This window comes from Haliotis asinina, chromosome 10 (genome assembly GCF_037392515.1).
Source record: "Haliotis asinina isolate JCU_RB_2024 chromosome 10, JCU_Hal_asi_v2, whole genome shotgun sequence".
Classification (NCBI taxonomy): Eukaryota; Metazoa; Mollusca; class Gastropoda; order Lepetellida; family Haliotidae; genus Haliotis; species Haliotis asinina.
In genome coordinates this window covers 4,216,974-4,238,450 of record NC_090289.1, presented here as the reverse complement: position 1 = coordinate 4,238,450, position 21,477 = coordinate 4,216,974, and the positions used below count along the sequence as shown (strand labels likewise).

Here is a 21,477-nt window from a genome sequence, read left to right as displayed (position 1 = left end):
GTTAACCAAACTGTGACCAATGTACCATGGACCGATGGCCTACATGTACCTGTCTGCAAATAAAACAAATCGGAAACATTAAACCATACGCAGCTTCTTTTTTAAATCAAGTTACGAAACTGCTGATGATTTCTCGACATTGAGATGTCAAACCGCGACCTTGTCTCGGCTGTTCGGACACCTGATAAATGCGCACCCCTACACAATAATAGACACAACCAGTTGCCACACGGTCACACCATGCATTAGCAGTCACTTGATCAGCACTCCGTTCCTCAGAATGACCGCAGAGCCCAGATATCCGTAAGTCCATGTTAAAGTATAGCATTTACGATCACGTTAGCGCTACGACCCTTTGCGGTCAAGCTGTACAAACGTGAGTGTAACGTTACGTTTTTTCGTTCACCGTTCCTTTTTTCAAACGTTTTGTCGTCGGCCAATGCTGTTTGTACCTGCACATGTTGAGATTCAGCACGGATTGGTTTGTGAAAAATGTTTTCCTAACCTTCCACTTGTTCCTATGTACAGTTTCTCTTTTTTTCTCTTTTTGAAGAGTATAGTCCTCAGTTCTGTGTTGTGCTGTGGAGCACAGTGGTGTAGTGGTTAGTATGTTGGCCTCTCATGCCAAAAGCCCAGGTTCGAATCCCGGTGGAGGCACTAAAATTTGTGACCATGGTCGCATACTGTGTTGCGTCCCTGGGCAAGGCACTTCATCCACATTGCATTCAGTCCACCCAGCTGTTTAACAAAGGTACCAGAAAAATGTAGGTACCAGTGGATGTATGGACCGATACAGTCGCGTTTAGTAGCAGCTTTGAAAGTACAGTTCTGTCAGGGTAATACTGTGAGCATACTTGATGTATGAACTATTGCACACTACAAGCATCCACATTATTCTTTTTATTATAATCCCAGATTTATCCTAGATTCGTCAAGACAGGGATAATCTGTCAGTCTCCCTTGTCCAGATCATGTACACAGTGAATGGGCAGATTTGCCAGATGCGAAATCCTACATTCTAAGATCACCCTTATACACCCCTACCCCTTACCAGAAATTCAGACAACATCCACTGAGAGGCAGACCTTAGGTATTTGTCACCCTCTTCATGGCAGATTGGTACTGCTTAAAGGCAACAATACTGCATGCAAAGAATGACTTTCTAGTAGTATCCATTGAAGATACAGTTGTGGAATTTCATGGTTTGTAATAACTAGCTGACTTGTGAAGATCTAGGTTCACTACTTGGTTCACATATATGTCATTGTATCCCAAATGCGTATATCTACATGACAAGTGATTTTTTGTTTAATTCCAATTTTAGGAATATTCCATAATTATCGCTTTTAGGGCAGACCAGAAATGGTCTTAACACATTGTACCTGTGCTGGGAGTTGAACCTAGCCCAAGGCATGGCGACAAGTGATCACTTTAAGCAGTATGCTACCTCACCATCTTTACCCTGCATAAATACAACTCCCTGAAATCACATTTATGACTGATCTCATTACAGTTCAACCTGTACACTTAACTATACGAATCTGAATTCAGAACCAAATACAGAGTTGGATATCAAATGTTCAAATTACCACTTCAATCAAAGACCTAAGAGGAGGAGAAAGAGAATCTTCTCAACTATAATGTGACAGAATTCAGTTGATGACTTTCCAAACAGTAGGATGTCAAACCAAACCATCTAACAGGTAGATGATGCATGACGATGCTAACTTCAAGCTGAAAGACTGATTTTTCACACACAAACGTAATTTATCTGTGCGGAAACAAACATTCACAAGGAGCAACTACTGTTTTCATGACAGTTCTCCAACATAATCTGAGTGCATGGTCAAGTCAATCCTGGTTCATGATGATAGTCTTTGTGTTATTCCAATCTCCAACGAAGGTGTCAAGAGGCAGGCTCTTCTGCAGGTTTTCTGTAAAATGTCCACCGTTGACCAGTGCTCTTCAATTCCAGGTCCAGTTGGTCAACAGCCCAGCTGAAACAAACAGGGAGTGAATACACCATGTGTGGGAGAGATTTGGGTAATATACAATGAATGACTACACAGTCTGTGGGAGTGACTTGGGTAATGTACCATGAATGACTGCACAATCTGTTGGAGTGACTTGGGTAATGGACCAAGAATGACTACACAATCTGTGAGAGGGGCTTGGGTAGGAAGCAGGAGTGAATACACCATCTGTGAGAGGGCAGGGGTTCAATTTTTGTTTAAAAGCCATTAGCCACAGGACAGGTGACTTTCAGAAAGTCTTGAATAATTTTCCACTTGACCTGATTTTTATGACATAATCATGATGATTTAATTATGAATGAACAAATCAACATGGAATTTGATGGTAATGTTTAGTGGGCTATTTATTGAAAAGTGATAAATAGCAAAGACCGATAACTCTACTTAATGATCCTTTGTGAAATTTAATAGCGACACATTGAGCACATATGAAATGAAATCCAAGTTTATTTGCAGTGTGAAGCCATAAGCAGAAATTATGGACAAATAAGACACCATTATTGCCTGAAATGAAAACTGGCTTGTCCCAGGTGTCAGGCAATGGGATTTTTTAACCCCTGGGGAGGGATTGGATAATATAGCAGCAGTGAAGTAAAGACCACCTTTATCCTTGAGGCACACCTACCTGTCTCTACCACTAAGTTTGCTGGCCTGAATGTAAAGACTGCCTTTATCCTTGAGGCACACCTACCTGTCTTTACCACTAAGTCTGCTGGCCTGAATGTAAAGACTGCCTTTATCCGTGAGGCACACCTACCTGTCTTTACCACTAAGTCTGCTGGCCTGAACGTAAAGACTGCCTTTATCCTTGGGTCCTTTCACTGGTATAAGCAGCTGAAAAACATGTCATGGCAAATCACAATATCTGTCCTCACAGAAAATAGATAATAGCTGAACAGCCTTTCCTAGTAAATTTGTTTTGTACGAATGGTTCAATGAAACCATGCAAAATAGAAACATTTGCATCAGACCTTGCTTTCCATGGTATAAATACACATAACCATGAGTTTATCGTGTGTTGAATTCTGTCAATAGGTGTACACCATTATGATGTCACACAATGGTAGCTGCAGATGATTCAGAGCCAGGAATTCACAGGACATTATACGTCATTATACAGCAATATACATCACCCAAAACATGGTTAAAGTAAAAGAAATCACTCAAGTCCTTTGAATCCATAGAACTCCCAAAATATCTCCATTGCACAATTTCCCATGCAAATGAACACTACTGTAAGGAGTTTAGTTTTGTCAGGATTTGACATTTTCATGAAGATTCAGTTTGTGACTGAATCATTTGATGATCCTAAGAATAAATACCTTGCATGATAAAGTCTTGAAAATTGTTTACTTGTATGTTATAAAAGGCAGTAAGTGAGTATGATTTTGTGCCGCCTTTAGGAATGTTCCAGCAAGATTTCACCAATATCACAGCAGGCATAACCAGAAATGGGCATCACACATTGTACCCATGTGAGGACTTGAACCCAAGTCTGGAGTGGTGTCTTAACATTTTAACCACTAGGCTACCCCACCACCCCTTATGCAAGGCAGTGTCAAATCTTTTATCACCACTGATCATGCATACAGTCTAAGTAAACTTAGCCTCAGTACTTTTCCTTACACTACACTGCTGAGTCTAACAAAACCTTATGGGAGGTTGTGTCATGTGACCTTTGAGATTGCCCAATCAGAACACAGCTTACCAAATCGAGAAGGTGGACATTCGCACATACCTTTTGAACTTTTTATCTTGAAAAGGTTCGTACCCAAACGATTCCAAATCCTGCTTTAGTGTATGATCACTTCCTGGTGATGCGCATGGCGCACGTTACAACCATGACGACAGTGAGTCAACAGTCACTGAAAATAGTGTATTTGGCAATATTCAAGGATGTCATCTTGCGGAAATATTAGCTAATGGTAACCATGTCGACAGAAACCTCAAAGCGTACACACTGCAGGTCAAATAACTGTTATATGCAGATTTTTGTTTGTGGAGAGATCTGTGTCAGTGACCTGAATATTTTGTAAGTCCCTCCAATCCCTAAGTACATTCTTCAAAAAAAAGAAACTACACATTGGAAGTTCAGATGGATTTAATGTGTGAGCAAATGTTAGGTCAACAAAATGAAGAAAATATGACAGCAAGGTCATATCAGCACAATACACAGCAAACAAAACCACCGTTAATGTCAAAGAAACACACGTTATGCAGTCACATTGATGCCTGGGGTCAGTGAAAAGTCAATAGCAGGTATGACCACCATGAGCGGTGATGACAGCATGACATCGCCTGCCCATAGATGCAGTGAGGGTCCGAATCACAATCTGGGGAATGTTCTGCCGCTCTTGTTGAAGCGCCAAGGAGAGTGTCTGAGGTGGTGGCTGTTGCTGATGTACATGGTGGTCAAGCTCATCCCAGAGGTGCTCGATTGGGGATAAATCCGGCGAACGTGCAGGCCAGGGTAGAATAGGCTCATTGTTTTGCTGCAAAAAGTCCATACACACACGTGCGACATGTGGCCGAGCGTTTGACGTTGACGTTGATGAATGAGACGTGTGGCTGCAAGATCTCGTCCCGATAACGTACGCCAGGTAAAGCTCCTGCCACGCCAACGAGTGCTGTCCTCCCACCATGTTGAATTCCTCCCCACACCATGACACTTCCTCCACCGATAGGATCAACACGTTGAATACAGTTTCTGGCGTAACGTTTGTTCCGACGTTGATACACTCGGGCACGTCCATCAGCTTATCTCAGCAGGAACCTCGACTCATCGGTGAATAAGACATCCTGCCATCTTGCCAGAGGCCACCTGACTCTTTGACGACACCACTGAAGACGTTGCTGGATGTGACGTGGCGTAAGGACATTACGTCGAACAGGCCTCCTGGCGAAAATACCTGCTGCCCGCAGACGATTACGGACAGTCTGATCAGAGATTCTGCACATACCCGGGATCTGTGAGGTTGTTGACATTGCTGTAGTGAAGCGATCCCATAGGTGTTGTCCCGGATGTACCGATCCTGAGCAGGTGTCGTTACTCTAAGTCGTCCTGACCTGGGTCTGTCACGGACATTACCGGTGTTGTTGTACCACAGGTTAGTGATGGTTAACCTTGTCACACCCATAGCCCTTGCCATTTGCTGCTGAGTATGGCATGCTTGTAGACATCCAATGGCGTTGTTCCGTTGTTGTTCTGTTAGACATGGCATGTTGATGGTTGCACTGTGGATTTCTGAAGTGTGTGACAGTAGTCGTTCTGCCCTTGATGCACATGCAATTTGCTATGGCTGTGTTTTGGCTGATCGTAGAGCGTGATGTGAGGAAGTTACACTTCGGCATCATTTGATGTTTGGGCGATGATGTGGTAAAACAGCATGCCAACTTTCAAAACTGACAGTTACCTAAGCCATAGAAATACTCTGATATTGTATTTTCACCATATTTATATATGTATAGTTTCTTTTTTTTTTAAGAGTATAGTAGCCATTGTCTGATTGGTTAAATCTATTTAACCATCTCACGTTTGATTGGACAGTCATAGGTTGCTCAAAGGTTACATGACATGACCTACTAGGGTTTGCTAGACTCAGTGGTGGAATGTAACAAATAACACAGAGACTAAGTTTACTGATCATGCATACAATCTTACACTGGCATTCAGCCCATCCACTCGGTTATGTTGTATGTCACCCAGGTCAAGTCTCTTGCTGACTATTGGCTGACCAAATGCCTCTACTGCTGGTTGATAGTTCCTCAGCATCTTCATTGGTAGACGATAATAGTCTTCCTTCCTAAACCTTTCTGAAAACCATAAAGTATGTTGCTATACCAATGGTGACACTACACAAGCGTTTTATGAGCATTCACCACATATTTTATGGTTAAAGACAAACTATACCTTTTCTTCCTAAACATCTAGATGCTGTTATTATTACAATGGGTGAAAGAGATATTATTGCTGAATAACAGAGAATTTGTTTGGTAGACATACATGGTTCCCACGAGTTACGTGCTTACTGACGTAAGAGGAGCCATATTGGGGTTAGTTGCAATTTCATGATGGGGGGTGAGGGGTGAGGGTGGGATGTGTGTGTGGGCGGCTATAATGTCACTTAGGAAGAGGTCTGAGATTTTACTGTTATTAGTTGATGGTGCTTTATGTATTTACATAAGTAATAAAACATATAAACAGGTAAACTCTGTTAATGTTTAAGGCTCCTATTGCTTCGGGATATTCAATAAACACTGTGATGTCTGCAAGCAGATTTACAAAGCTCACAATAGGTGTTGGGTGAGGGTTTGCTGGTAACATTTTATGTAGCTTACATGCATCTCTGTTATATCCCTTTATCATGTTTATGGAATATCATCATCTCTGAGGAAATGATGTGGTTAAGTTTGGCCCCAGTTTCACTTGTGTATAATGTGATCAATTTCCACATAAGTAATTTGTCATGAATATTTATGAACCTCAGTGTCTAAACACATGGCAGTTTGAATCTAGCCCCTTAGAAGACAGCACAGCAACACTTACCTAACAGGGAATAAAGTGCTAAAAGGGTAGAGATTAAAAAAGAAAAAATTCTATCAGTGGGGCCATGTATTGATCTGCTGACTGCCCTATGTTAGTAAAAGTAGCCTCGTCCATACACCCCTACCAGCACGTTTGTCATTGAAGAGCTGGTCAAATAATAATTAATGATATTGATTGATTGAATGATTGATTGATGGAAAGACTTCAGCCTGTATCTCCACCCCCTTATATTTCATTCTATTCAAATCATATCACCAGAATATATATTCCTCATCTGTTAAGGATGAGTGACTTTTTAAAATTGTATCCGAACTGTCTGAAAGACATATTTAACTTCTATATAAGGGCCAGAAGATAGAAATGTTTCCTTACCGCAGAACTTTAGGGAGAATAAGGCAGATTGATTGATTGGGTACCGGTATGTGCTATTTCCAGCAATATTCCATCAATATCATGTCGGGAATCGAACCTGGGTCTTGAGTGTGATGAGCAGTCGCTATAACTACCTGCCGCTCCATCGTGAATAAATGATAATCACACGATAACTTACTTTATTTGGTTCTGTAGCAACATTTGAGTGCTATACTTCATACACATTTATCTTATAAATAAAACAATTAAAAACTGTTATACACAGAAAGTGTCATGTACTCATGTACCACAAACTTCTAACTCGACTGTACTCTTTAAGAACCATGAGCAAAGTGAATTCCAAAACTTGCGTAGATGATCAGGATGCTCAATTAATATGCTTGAACCAGGGATACTCTATAACAGGGATTGGTCGCTTGCTTTCCTTACCATTTGTACTAATTAACGTGTGCCTCGTCATGCTCCACTGCACACGTGGGCTTGGTTTGTTCTCAGCGCAAATCAGCTGCGCTTAACAGTATTTCAACCAGTTTACTGTCGGAAACTATCGGCATCTCCTGGAGTAATACTCGGTAAATTGGAGTAGGCTCCCCTGAATGTTGTCACAGCAAGCTGGTTACACTTCCTGTCGCCGAATGATGCATGTGTGGATTAATGAGAGGACTTGAGAATGTGTTTACACATTGCCTTGTTCAAAGACTCTCTGTTTATGTGACAATTTTGATACAGCGTTCGAAACGATCGCCAGCCCAGAGGCCCAGCGTCGGTTGTTAATGTATCAGGCCAACAGTTTCAGTTATCTGCAGGCCCTTGTGGTCTTCTGTCAATTAGATCTCATTTCTTTTCAACTAGCATCTTGCCCATAATTTGTATTAATGTTCAGGAATTATCCTTGATCCCTCATGTTTGGATAGCTTCCAGTTTCACTTCATAGTATTATATATTCAGTGCCGCATAGGAATGTCAGCAGTCTATAACTAATGTAAACTTCTCTGTGCTCCATACACTTCACTAATGGATTTTGTAGGGACTGTGAAACTCTCTACAATGAAGACTATTTTGTTTTTATTGGTTTGATTTCAACAAAATGGGTATGCAGACTTTAAAGACTGCAAGTGGCAGCAAGCCCTGATGGCCAAATGGCAAACTAAAGGTTATTATGTTATTATATGTATTTGAAATGATCTGTTACACAATTAAAATGTCTCATTATGTTTCAGTGGTTTTCTGTTTGTGTGGAATGCTTAGGCTGAATAAAAATATGTTTCTCAGGCACATTCTTTTCAAAAGTGACGAGTAAGCCTTTGATTTTTAATTTTTGATAGAAAAAATGTGACGAGGGAGGAACACATTTTTATTTCTTTTTCCTTCAGGAATACAGTTTGGAAAGTCAAGCACATGTTAATGAGTTGTAGATTCAGTCACTCTCATTCTTACAGACACTCAGTCTATAATGGACGGTCGTGGCAAAGTCGAAATTACTTTTTTAAGAGGGCAGTTAATGAAGATGACCAGATGTCTTCCTGCATGTGCGCAATTGCATGGATACTGACAGAATGTCAACTGACACAGTCACTCCCCGCTAAAAAAACAGAAAGTTTAAAACCATCACAAAGCGTTAAAAAGTCCTTTGCAGTTTTGTCAAATATCAACAATAGTTTCAGAACTAAAACATTCAAGCATCAAAGGCATCCATGGCAGATTAGAACAGATCAGATATGTCATACCTCACACTTTCACCAGATAGAATATTCCCCTCAATACTTAGAGGTGTATTTGAAAGAAATGAATTTTAGGACGACTAAACACATTCAAACATTGGCTTGTAGTAATGAGTGATCAGATCAGATCAACGATATGTCATATTTTTCACACACATGAAATACTTGTGAATGTATACACCCTACCAATTATTTTTGTAATTCATAAAATCATCACTATTACTTCCAAACACCTCTCATCAGATGGAACTTTTTACCCTAACAGAAATTAAAGGTGTGTGTGAAAGAAGTTTTTTGAGCAATAACTAGAAACACTCAAAAAATGCTGTGTAGTATTTCAATGGCGGATCAGAACAGATCAGCGAGATGACACGTTTTTCACACACCTCAAATAAATCCTAACAATATGTTTAGATTATCAAATTATAAATATTACCTGCAAACACCTTTCGGGTCATTGTATATTCCCCTCATAAATATTTAAGGTGCATGTGAAAGAGGTTTTGGAGCAATAACTAGAAACACTCAAAGTTATACTATTTCAATGGCGGATCAGAACAGATCCGCGAGATGGCACATTTTTCAACACCTCAAAAACACCCTACCGATTTTTTTAAAATTATACAATTAGCACTATTACTTCCAAACACCTTTCACTAGATGGTATGTTCCCCTTATGGAAATTAAAGGTGTATGTGAATGAAGTTTTTGAAGCTGAAACAAAAGCACTCAAACAACGCCTTGCAATATTTCAATGGCGGAACGGATCAGGTCGGCGAGATGGCACATATTTCACACACCTCAAGTACGTCCTAACAATTTATTTTAGATTATGAAAGTATCACTATTACCAGCAAACACCTTTCGCCTGATGGTAAATTCCCCTCATAAAAATTAAAGGTGTATGTGAAAGATGGTGTTGAGCAATATCTAGACACACTTCAAACAACGGCGTGTAGTATTTCAATGGCGCATCAGATCAGATCGGCGATCTGCCACATTTTTCACACACCCCAATGAAACCCCAACATGTTTTTAAGTCACAAAACTATCACTATTGCTTGCAGATACCTTTCAACTAAAGGTATAATTTCCTGCTAAAACATAAAGGAATGTGTGAAAGAAGCTTTTATTGACGAAACTCAGTCTATCTTCGCTGTGTACCGATAATTGAAGCCAGAGAGTTACAAGATGCCGACTTGAAACTTTACTACAAACATATTTTCTTATACTGACACTAATTACAAATATGTGACTAGAACTGAAGTAACAGAACAGGTGACTTATGTTCTACGTGTAGGATCCGAGTTGTCACAACACTCGGCGAATGTAATCAGCTGTTGAAAATGAACCGAGCTCAGTCTTTAATACTAAGCTGCCGCCATATTGTCTCCACTGGTCACGTGACAAAGCGAGACATACGTTCAGCGGTTTCGAGGAGTTTCCCCTCCCCTCTCTATATAGGCTCCCTGCTTGAACTGACATTTGCCACCTGAAACTTTTTTCAGTAACTTCTGTAATTTGTAATAATGATTTTGTTTGAAAACTTAAATTGGTGTGTTAAACATTTCTTTAAGTGCACATCATTTAGAAGCTGGAATATGGTGAAGAACAAATTTTATGGACTGTCAACTTTGTAGATAGATGAAACGTTATCAGTCATAAACGTGAATAGAAATAAAAACAAAACTATCAAAGACGTGTTTTAAGTTGGGACGAGCTGGGTTGTATTAATTGCACAACTAATTTTGTTAACTGCGGGAGATATACTGAATAGCTCAAAGCCTTTGACAAAGGTCGACACACGTATCTTTACGTTACCTTGAATTTTTTCAGTCATGTAGAACGCACTGCCAAGAACAAACATCCCACCAAAGGCAGCGACATTCTTCAACGCACTTGTTGGTATATGTACCATCCTGACAGTACTGTGATAATCACGTTCATAAACTTATAAAATTGTGTTGTACAGCATCATTTATGTACGTAACAGTAAGACCCTCCATTTTCGTGCATTCGCGCATGTGAAGGTGAACATTTTGACTGGGTATCAGTCTACTAAAGGTCAAGCGGTTGCGCTTGTTAATGGTATTTCCAGTTGTTAAGTCATAATGTGCATTTGTACATTCGTTATTTTTTTACATGTCTGTCAAACATGCTTCCACAAGGTCCAAAGTAAAGACACCCTTCCAAGAAGATATATCCATGCCTCGGTACATTACGTAAATGTACGGAAATTACCGAGTTGAAAAGCTTCTAATCTCCTAGCAACCATCCTCATCCGCCATATTCCCAATGCACTAGCTTTGACAGCTAATTACACACTGGATATCACACAGTTTGTGCCTTGAACAGGTTGATGCAGGGTTAAATTACATCACATGAAGTTATAACAAAACAGAAAATACCTTTGGGAAGTAATGGCGGAGATTCAGGTGAGTGACAAGGCGAATTTCAAGCGAGAAATGCACACCATCATTGTTTGTTTATCTCGTTGAGTTTTGAAACCGTGGTGTCTATAGACTATTACTATTTGCAGATTTGCAGGAATATTTCACTTTTTAGTCGACCACAGTCGTTCAGGCGAATTCACTATTACAAAAGTAGCATATTCATTACTAGATCAGTGATACACATAAGTGGTTTGGCTGTCAAATGTCCAGTTTGAAAGTCATGGAGTTGGGATCGGTGCTCGATATAGGGGAATGTCGGTTGAGAGACAGCCTTGGCATTTCGTAACAATAATTCATGTTCAGTGGTAACATCTCAACACTTGATGCTTCAAAAATGGGTGCATGTATAAAGTGTGTGGTACAGTATTCGGAAATTCTGCCGTTTACATTCCTTTCCCAAATAATATTTCCAGTGACAACTCAATACTTACACCTCTCCCGTCAGTATGAATATAAATTAGTAATTGTCATATAATCCATGCAGCCCTACACTACCTATAGTTTCCTGAGGTCTAGGATTTTGTCAATTAAAGGCTTTTATGTTGCATAAGGACTCGTGGCCAGAATACATTCAGCCACCTTTGAAAGCTGGCTTGTTTACTTTTGGTTTGGTTTGGGGTTAGTGATAGGGATGGGATAAGTTTTAGGGTTAGGGTGATGTGACAGTGAACGATATGCATGGTTAACTTCCACATAACTTCTTGAATAAAAGTTTTTGTAAGTAAGGCTAATGTATAAACTGAGAATTGGTAAGTTACTGAGGGTTTGTTAAAAAAAGTCACCAAAGATAGTTGTCACATGCTGTTATGGAACTTCTGTGCTTTTGCAGTGATAATTACATTCAGCTGGAGGTTAACCTTGAACATGGGAAGTGTCCAACATTCATCAGAGCCATATATCAGGCCATGTTTTAACTAACAATACATTTTTCGTGAGCTTTTACTTAAAATAGATTTAATGTTATTTAGGGCAAAGGCCATTGGCTAAAATTGTGTCTGTAGAAGTTAGAAATAATTGCTAAGTATGTACTTATCTCTTACCAAAATGTCAGACGAGGTCCGGTTGATAACAATCTAGTCAAACTGAAAAATCTGGTATATCTGATAAAGCAGTAGGGTTTGGTTAAAACATTTGGTTGTCACGCCAAAGACCTGGGTTCAATTCCCCAGATAGGTACTATCTTGGAAACCCATTTCTGGTGTCCCCTGTCACCAGGTATTGATGGAATTTTGCTAGAACTGAAAGTGGTTTAAAACCATACTCTCGAACTCCGGATAAAGAAGTTGTCATATTGAGTGATATATTATCCTATTTTTCTTTCTGTACTTTTTATACTCATGAGCCCCGTGAAGGTCCCGGGGTAGAATAGGCCTTCAGCAACCCATGCTTGCCATAAAAGGTGACTATGCTTGTCGTAAGAGGCGACTAACGGGATCGGGTGGTCAGGCTCGCTGACTTGGTTGACACATGTCATCGGCTCCCAATTGCGCAGATCGATGCTCATGTTGCTGATCACTGGATTGTCTGGTCCAGACTCGATTATTTACAGACCGCCGCCATATAGCTGTAATATTGCTGAGTGCGGCGTAAAACTAAACTCACTCACTCACTCACTTTTATACTCATGATTGTTAAAGTTTTGCAACAACTTTTGATAAATATTTGATTGGAAACTTTGCTCCATGTATGTATCATATGTAAAAGTAAACCAGTAACATTTTAATTATGTCAACTCACTTATTGTAATAAGCTAGTTCTTTGTCATCAAAAAAATATTTTAAAAATTGGTGGGCACACCTAAACACTCTATAAATGCACATAATAATACAATATAAACATCTCTCAGATCTCTACAAGATAAATATAAATATCTCTTAGATATGATATCATAAGGCATATCCTTTGCATAAAGATGGCATTGTATTTTCAGCCATCCCCAAGAGCTGCAGGGGGAAGCAAGGGCAAAGGAACCGATGATCCAATCCGGTTCCTGCCTGTACTTCCATCCAAGCGCAGCAAGCCAGCATGGCAGTCCAATCCACCACCATTTTTCCTGTCTGGGAGACCAGATGATGAAGAACGTCCAATTGACCTTGTGGGAGAACTTACAGCAAGTGAGTGACTTCTAAGAAATTACTTTTAATCTTTATACATAATATTTTCTGTTTAACCCTTTGGGAGAGGGTGTCATCAAGTTGGATAACTTGTGCCCAATCCTTTTCTTCAATGAGTAAAATTTGTTTAAATCATACTCTTGAACATAATTATCAATGTAAAACATGTATCTAATTATAAGAGTTCCATCCTTTGTTAAACATATGTTCTTATACTCTAGATCCCCTACAGGCACAGTTGTGCTGTATTGAATCACTGCTTTGCCCTGCTTTGGGAAATATTTGAATATCTAAATGGGTGTTGTAAACATAGTATGACACAGACTCCCATATAATATTGTCTATCTAGCTGAATCTTTTGAACCATCTGAATAAGATTTTCTCTTCCAGCAAAATAATATTAAAGATTATCCTTCTTCTCTGTTCCATTGTTTTCTAAATATAATGTTCTTTCAGTTATCATTTCCTTTGCATTTGAAAGAAAATTCAATTTCACTTGTGTTAAAAAATTATCAATTGAGAGGTCTATTTCTGTAGCAAGCCTTCCCAGTATATATGTATATGGTGTTGCAGAATATTGTTGCTTAGTTTTGCTGTTTTGTTGTTGTTTACACATAATAGTCCCGTGTCATGACATTTGCAGAAAGCTGCTAAAGGTGGTGTAACTTCCTCACTGTATATGAATGTGTCTGATTATCATCATTAAACATTTATCAAACTGCTTTCACAAGCCAGTCATTATTGTAAGTTTTTTCACAGCATTTTCATTTGTTGTACATACATGTATAACTCCTGATTATAAAAACGTAGGAAAACACAGGAATGTGAATGAATAATTCTACTAACAGTAGAAATGAAGACCTACATGTAGTGGTTTGAAGATAGCAACCTCCAGTAATTAATTGATTGATTCTATGCCCCATGTCTGTGATTGTCTTATTGGCATCAATAATTTAAGTGGTGGCAGCATTTGTTACCTGTCTAGGTGGAGTAGGTAATTAGATTTGTAAGGTAGACACATCTTGATTGGAACTGAATCTTTACTGATGTCTGGTGGAAGTACAGTGCCACATGTGTTCATGGCAATATAAGTCAGGGCTAGTTTAAAAGTTTGCCAAATTAATGTTGTGTGTACATGAATAATTGAGATTGGTTTCCTGTAGAAGTGCCCGATAGTTGATCTTTCCATGGATGGATACTTGTGGGTGTTGGAATCAATCAGCTCTTTGGTTAAGTGCAGTTAGGACAGTTGATGGACATGTAATGCTTAACAATGAAGAGCTTTCTTGATGCCTTTCATTTTACATGGAATCAGGGGACCCTCTAAATTTATAACTTTCAATACTTATGGGTTATAACAAGAACCATTTTATTTAATGGAGAAGAATCAGTATTTATTGTTTTGAATTTTTTATTTGAAGGGCTTGCATGAGAATTGATTTCTGAATCTACGATTTCTTTGTACATGTATTGTTCATTCTTTCAACCTTCATTACTTGTTGTCTGTGTTGATGTACTTTATCACAGGTCTTTAACATTTAGTTTTGATCTCTTCAGAAGATAAGAAATATATAAAATACATGTATTTGAATAAGAGTTGATCATCCAGAATGGGAAAAGATTGCCACAAAGACGTTTTTGTAAATACAGTCAGGCCGTGTTTAAGTTCGAACCTTGATCTGGTTTTTTGCTGTGTCTGAATGGTAGGTAGCTGTAACTAATCTTGTTTACTATCGTTAGCTCATTAACTGTTGATTCATTAATCCAGTGCTTCACTCTCTGGATCTGGAGGTGACTTAACAGTAACAGATTGGCTAATTACACTTGGTTTTGCTTCATTACTTTGGCGGTACATCCCAAATTTTTGGATAATCCCCTTATTATCTTGTGAGCTACATTGATTAGCACTTACCGTCATTAGTAAATGTCAATGGTAATTGAGAAGTGAGGTGACACTTTGGAGTTGATCATTTTAATCAATAAATAGGGTTTCACGATTAGCTGGAGTAATAACTGTCAAAATTAGATCAGCTGCACGTGACACTTGTCATTCACCTAAAAAAAGAAATCTGTAGATACAAAGACAAAAATCCTAAAGTGAGTTTTGATCATTAAACATTTTGAATAAGAATTGTGACATTCTATTGGCAAGTGCCTAATATCAGACACTAAGTGATGTAATGAGTAGAAATGGTTCAACATTGCTGAAGATTTAATGTTTCTTCATCTTGGACAAGTAATGCAAAGCCTCCAAAACTGGCAGAGGCACTTTCATTGGACAAAGGAAATGACTAGTAAGAATCTTTTGTAGTAAGCTAGTAAGCAAAGGAAGTTGGTAACAAAATGGACTCTGACTTTGGCTATTCTCATGGATAGCTTTACTGCTTCAAATCTCAATCATTTGTCTCAGTATGTCGAAGTGAAGTAGCTCTACTGTACTGTTGTACATAATGGTTTAGTTTAGGATTCCCTACGCCTCACGATCTGAACGTGTTTTTATGAAAACGGAAGTGTTTGGATAAACATGTCCTGAGTGTATGCACAGTGTTTCTTAAGGTGTGATATTACATCAGTGTACAACATTTTAATACCTTTTTTACTTTGATTATATGTTGGTTTTGATGCTGATCCGGGAATATTTTTGAATTAGATGTTCTTTGGATACTTAGATTTAATAGATCTAATAATAATTCATTATATGATCTGTGGTGTTGCAAGTGCTTAGATGTGCCAAGTCTTTGTTGTAACCTTTGGGAAAAGGGTAGGGCAATAGTTTGTAAGTGGCAAGGTTATAATCTATAGCTTATTGTAGCTCTGTTGAGTCATCGCTATAAGTAGTGTTGTTGGCACAGCGTCAAGCCCAGCTATAGGTGGTATTGTTCTAGGTCACTTTGAGTTGGTCTTTTGGTGACATACTTCAAACAAACATGCAGTGTTCACGAATGGTGTTTCAATGTAACAGGACATTGGGTCCTGTAAGTTTCAGATGTCTGTCTGACCCACTGAAAATTCACAGGACCCACAGAATAAAATTAAACACACATTTCAGTTTTTTCATTCCTCATAACTGACATTAAAATTAGTAATATCATAGATGATAAACGCTATAAACATAGATTTATTGACAGTGAACAAGCGTCATGTGCCACAAATAACAACTTCAGACAAAGTCATAGTGATATATTCAGTCAGACACTGGGGCTAGCAGGTTAAGGACTTCTGTCTGACCGTTGGTAAATCTACCGGATTTGTCAGAGGGTCAGACACTATTCGTGAACACTGAACATGTTATGTGATTATTGTTGCATGTTAATCGTGTAATGATACATGAAGTTATTGGTGTACTGTTTAGCGTATGGTTTGATGGGCATCTACTTGGTACTGTTTCAAGAGTGCAATTTCTTTTCTATTTATGAAGCGCTCAATCTTTGAATTCTTTTCATGACACGAAACCTTTATTTTTTATGGAACAACATTATTAACTACCTACAAATTCAAAAGATTGGTTTAGCTCACGGGATTAATCTTTGAGCTGTAACTCAAAACACATGAGTATAAAGTAGAGCAGTGTTTGCTGTGGAAGCCAAGAATGACCAGGTCAGTCATGTGTAAAAGTTTAGTTGGTTGCCACAGACTCATCTGATTGAAATAATATCAAGAATCCTAGGTCCCCTTGGACATGTATCACTGTTTCATTTGGGCAGTCATATTTTTCATATGATTCCATCTTTTTCTGCAGGAGATAGTCGAAGGAGAAAACAGCCCAGCAAGTTGAAGCCAATAGAACCTCACAAACAGCAAGATGTCAACATGGACCAGTTCAAACAACCGAAGAAGGACAGGGAGAACTTCCGAAAGGCTCTTGTGGACATCATCATGTAAGTCAAAATGTTTTTTGGAAGTAGTGTAGTGTTTTAGCAGCTAGTAAACTCTGTTGTTCTTAGTCCATGTACTGATGTTCAACACTAATGAACATGAAACCACTTTAGAGACCAGTTTGATGTTGCAAGATTAAATACTTTCCAAGTTTGGGCACAAGCTGGAAGTAATTTATGGTGTTTGACATTTATCAGAGCAAATTCTGAGACATCTACTGGAGTTAAACACTTGTGATGTGATAGTTGTCTGAAATGAGAATGTGTACTCTTGTGCATGGTTGCAGTGGTAATTGTGAATTGAAGTTTGTTTCTAGACTTCTCTCTTTTGGCCAGGCACTGACCTCTCATTTCTAGATTTTTGTAGAGATTTCCTGACACAGATATTGTCATAATGATAATGAATGGTGTCAAAAAGTTTTAGGATTTAATCTTTTTATCCCCTGGCATGTTATGAGGGAGGATATGGTCGACACCTCGTGCGTCTGTCCCTCTGTCCATGCATTGTCTAATCATTTTGTTTCCTGAGCATATTAAAAAAAGCATTCAATATTTTACAACAAAATGTGCTAGGCATATGCTCAATATGCATGACAAAAACATGAAATATATTACATAAACAACAGAAAATTTACAAATATGTACAAAAATGAGGTACAAGCATTTCTGGTACACAGTGGGGATGAAATGAATATACTAGAGATAGCGTTTGAAAAGATGTGTTTTAAGACATGACTTGAAGAGATTGAAAGATGAAGTTGTTTTCACATGGAGAGGTAGAGAGTTCCAATATAACAATCATAACCTATGATGGTGTCTTTTGCTATTTACAGATTTGTCGTTTTTATTTTTCTCAGTTTCCATGACAACGTTTCGGACTTAGTCAAGGGAGGGGTGGGATTCGTTTCTGGAGCATAGCTCAGAAACTGTTCAATATTTTCTGCAAAACCTGGTAGATATATCAAATTTGAAACTTGGTAGAAGTGGTGCCTTTTGCTATTTTGCAGGTTTTTGTTAGTTTTATATTTCTTCGTTTTCATGGAAATGTTTTGGATGGATGAAGGGAGGGATGAAATTCGTTTCTGAATAACAACTCAGAAACCATTCAGTATCTTTAAAGAACATAAACATGGCATATATATCAAACAGATCTGAAGTGGTGTCTTTTGCTGTTTACAGATTTTTGCCAAACATTTAGACTTGGTCTAAAAAGGAAGGGGTTGGGTTTCATTTCGAGCACAACTCGAAAACCATTAAACCATATCTTTCTACAAGACATGACAGATATATCAAATGGATCTTGAAGTAGTACCTTTTGCTATTTGCTGATTTTAGGCATTTATATTTTTCATGATTTCGATGGAAACAAATTGGCCTTAGTTAAAAAAATCATGTTAGTTAAAAATACATCAAGGTGGACTTCAAGTAACTGTCGGATGATTTTTTTTTTCTTTCAAATTTGGGGCAGGAGGGGGGTTAGGGATTTGTCATCTTCTGATTACGGTTGTATTCTTGATATGTTCCTCCTGGTCAGGAAGATAAGCCATTACTCTCCCATGTGAAAGCACCCCAATTTATTGAAGGTGATCTGAGGAAGGGAGCCACATGACCTTACATGACAAACCCATACTCCATACATATTTTGTACCTTATCCTCAGTTTCCATGTGTCAATACAAGAAACATGCCTATCTGCACTAATATGTTTAATAACAACTGAGGACATATTTGCTTGTTATAGGCAAGAAGAGAGCCTACCCAGGAGCAGTGCTGGGTCCCCTAATGGTGAACTCCCCCCACTGTCCCACACTGGCTCCCCTACTGCTGCCGAGAAGGATATTCTGGTACGTATTCTGTCATGGTAGATCAGACACTCTGGGAAAGGGTTTGGTGTAACAGCTGTCTGAAAATTATTAGTGTGTTTGTTCATTGCTAATTTTAACCTCATCTAAAGAATATTGTGTCACATCAACTTGATGTGAAAGGAAAGCCCAAAGTGATGAGGTATCAAATCTCTGTATTGTAACCTGTGAACAAGAATATAATGTTTGCAAACCCAGAAACAAAATAAATATAAGTCTGAGCTTTGATCCAATGATTAGAAATTGTTCCCTATGAATTGTTTTCCTTTTCCAGAGATACTACTACTACATACACAATGGTATTGACACAGAGCATGTTGCGCCAATGGAAGACTCCTGGCTGGAGAATGTTCTGTTTCTTGTACCCCAAACACTCAAGGTAAATATTTAAACACAGCATAAAAGAAAGTAGTGTAGACAGAAATATTATGTTGATGTGTCTCTGATACAATGTGCATGTTGTATTTATGGTTCACAGATCCAGTGTACATGTTGTATTGGTATTTCACAGATCGAATATACGTCATCTCGATGTTTCACAGATGTAGTGTACATGTTGCATTGGAGTTTCACAGATATAGTGTGCATGTTGTATTATCACAGATCCAGTGTACATGTTGTGTTGGTGTTTTACGGATCCAGTGTACATGTTGTATTGGTGTTCCACATATCAAGTGTGCATGTTGTAGTGGTGTTCACAGATATAGTGTACATGTTGCATTGGTGTTTCACAGATATGGTGTGCATGTTGTATTGGTGTTTCACAGATCTAGTGTACATGTTGTACTGGTGTTTCACAGATCGAGTGCATATGTTGTATTGCTGTTTCATTGATCCAGTGTACATATTGTACAGATTGTGTAGATACAAACTGTACATGATATTTCGTTGTTACAGGGTGGTCATGATGAGACGATAGAGAACTTGTCAGATGAGATGAGAGAAGATTACCTGCTGAGTGTGAAGAAAGCTATTGGTGAGCAGAAGTTTTCTGTTCATAGTGTTTTTAATAACCCTTCATTATTTGATCAATAAAAAAAGTACAATATAGTTTTCACTAGGCACAATTTACGAAATAGCAGTTTTGTTATGTCCTTGGAAAATACAATTTTACTTGGCCTTTGTTCCACACTACGTAACAGGTACTATAACGCTGATGTCTAATATTACGGGGGCGTTGTCATCCATGGACCCCAAGACCCTCGTTATGGTAAGGGATGACTGTATATAGAATTTTTGGAAATGTTTGAAGTAATGTATACTGACTTGTTTTCTGTGGCCAGTTGACTTTGTGCTGAAAGATCCCCGGGAGAAGGATGAGGACAAAAAGGAGAAGCTGCTGCCTCACCGAGAGGAGCTGGCTGTCGTCCCCAAACCCTGGAACAAGTCCTTCCTTGGCGGCCTGGAGCAGATGACTCACCATCTCCATGTCACAAACCCTTGCATGCTGCAGGTGCTTGATCTCTGGCATGTCTCCTTTGGGTAAGTACTAGCATAATGAGTCCTAGTATCACACAACACAACTACTGTCCCTGGTACAACTCACAATGTGTTACAATGGCCATTTAGGTGCTAAGATTTTGATGTTTCTTGTGTTCCAGACTCCTGAGGTTCATCGACATCGAGGAGTTTCACAACCGACAGGACTCCATGGAACTGGCCACCTTCCAGAACCTGTGCATGAGACACATTGAGGCTGCCAAAGAGAGGCTGCTTAAGAAGTCAGTGATAAGTGTATATTTTTGCTTGATTTTCAGAGATACCATGAGAGGGAAATGTGTGGTATATTAGAATGTTTTTCCTTGTTCCTTACATTGCTTTGAGGGCTCGTAAACAGGTTAAGAATTGAGGAAATAGTATGACTGATAGTCAGGAGAGGGTAGTACAATGTTTGTGTGTCGGGAGAAGGTTGCTCCGGTTCTAACAGTGTCATCCTATCAACATTATGCATTTGCAGAAATCTTGCACTGTAATTACTGTATTCACCAAATGATCCATAAGCAATTTTTTGCAATCTCCAATTTAGGTCATTTAAGATAGGGCCTGTTCCACAAATTGATCGCGGATATTGTAATTCCCATTGATTCTCCTCTAGATGGTTCCCAGAGGTGCAGAACATCTTCTACCAGGGGAACAAGAGGAAGCAGGTGCCTAGCAACCAGGACCAGGAGATGTTGGAGTCCTTCTTCAACTGTGCAGCAACTCTAATGACTGACAACCTACAGCAGCTAACCCTGAATTCACTCAATGACTACACCGACCTGCTGTGGCAGCCCGAGGTAAGTAGTAACACGCTGGGACATTGTGCAAGAAGTTCATATAGGTCAAGGCGCGTTCTTGTTCCAGGTTTGAGGTTATTCTTGAACCAGTCTTGCAGTGTCTGTTACTTATTTTCAAGATCAGTTAGTTGACTACCAGCAAAAGGTGATTCTTGGATCACTTGGTTTCACAACATTTAAGCCAAGTTATCAGCTTTGCAGGAAGTCAATGGGACCAAAGAAC

At 38.9% G+C, this 21,477-nt stretch overlaps 2 protein-coding genes across 2 annotated transcripts in view; one reads left to right on the top strand and one right to left on the bottom strand.

Annotated features, from left to right (window-relative positions):
* Nucleotides 1–877: 877 nt before the first annotated feature.
* Nucleotides 878–10,732, bottom strand: LOC137298191 (cytochrome c oxidase assembly factor 1 homolog). Its single transcript, XM_067830347.1, has 4 exons — nucleotides 10,494–10,732; nucleotides 5,695–5,846; nucleotides 2,791–2,867; nucleotides 878–1,997 (listed from the first exon to the last, which is right to left on the bottom strand). The coding sequence occupies exons 1-4, from the start codon at nucleotides 10,588–10,590 to the stop codon at nucleotides 1,907–1,909; spliced, it is 417 nt and encodes a 138-aa protein (XP_067686448.1). The 5' UTR covers nucleotides 10,591–10,732; the 3' UTR covers nucleotides 878–1,906.
* Nucleotides 10,733–10,951: 219 nt separating this feature from the next.
* Nucleotides 10,952–21,477, top strand: part of LOC137298143 (dynein axonemal heavy chain 7-like) — a 77,856-nt gene continuing 67,330 nt past the window's right edge. Inside the window, exons 1-9 of the mRNA XM_067830253.1 lie at nucleotides 10,952–11,107; nucleotides 13,056–13,239; nucleotides 16,979–17,117; nucleotides 18,855–18,957; nucleotides 19,250–19,354; nucleotides 19,873–19,951; nucleotides 20,259–20,457; nucleotides 20,577–20,696; nucleotides 21,071–21,254. Coding sequence (XP_067686354.1) covers nucleotides 11,093–11,107; nucleotides 13,056–13,239; nucleotides 16,979–17,117; nucleotides 18,855–18,957; nucleotides 19,250–19,354; nucleotides 19,873–19,951; nucleotides 20,259–20,457; nucleotides 20,577–20,696; nucleotides 21,071–21,254 — 1,128 coding nt within the window. The 5' untranslated portion in view covers nucleotides 10,952–11,092. The remainder of the gene's footprint in view (nucleotides 11,108–13,055; nucleotides 13,240–16,978; nucleotides 17,118–18,854; nucleotides 18,958–19,249; nucleotides 19,355–19,872; nucleotides 19,952–20,258; nucleotides 20,458–20,576; nucleotides 20,697–21,070; nucleotides 21,255–21,477) is intronic.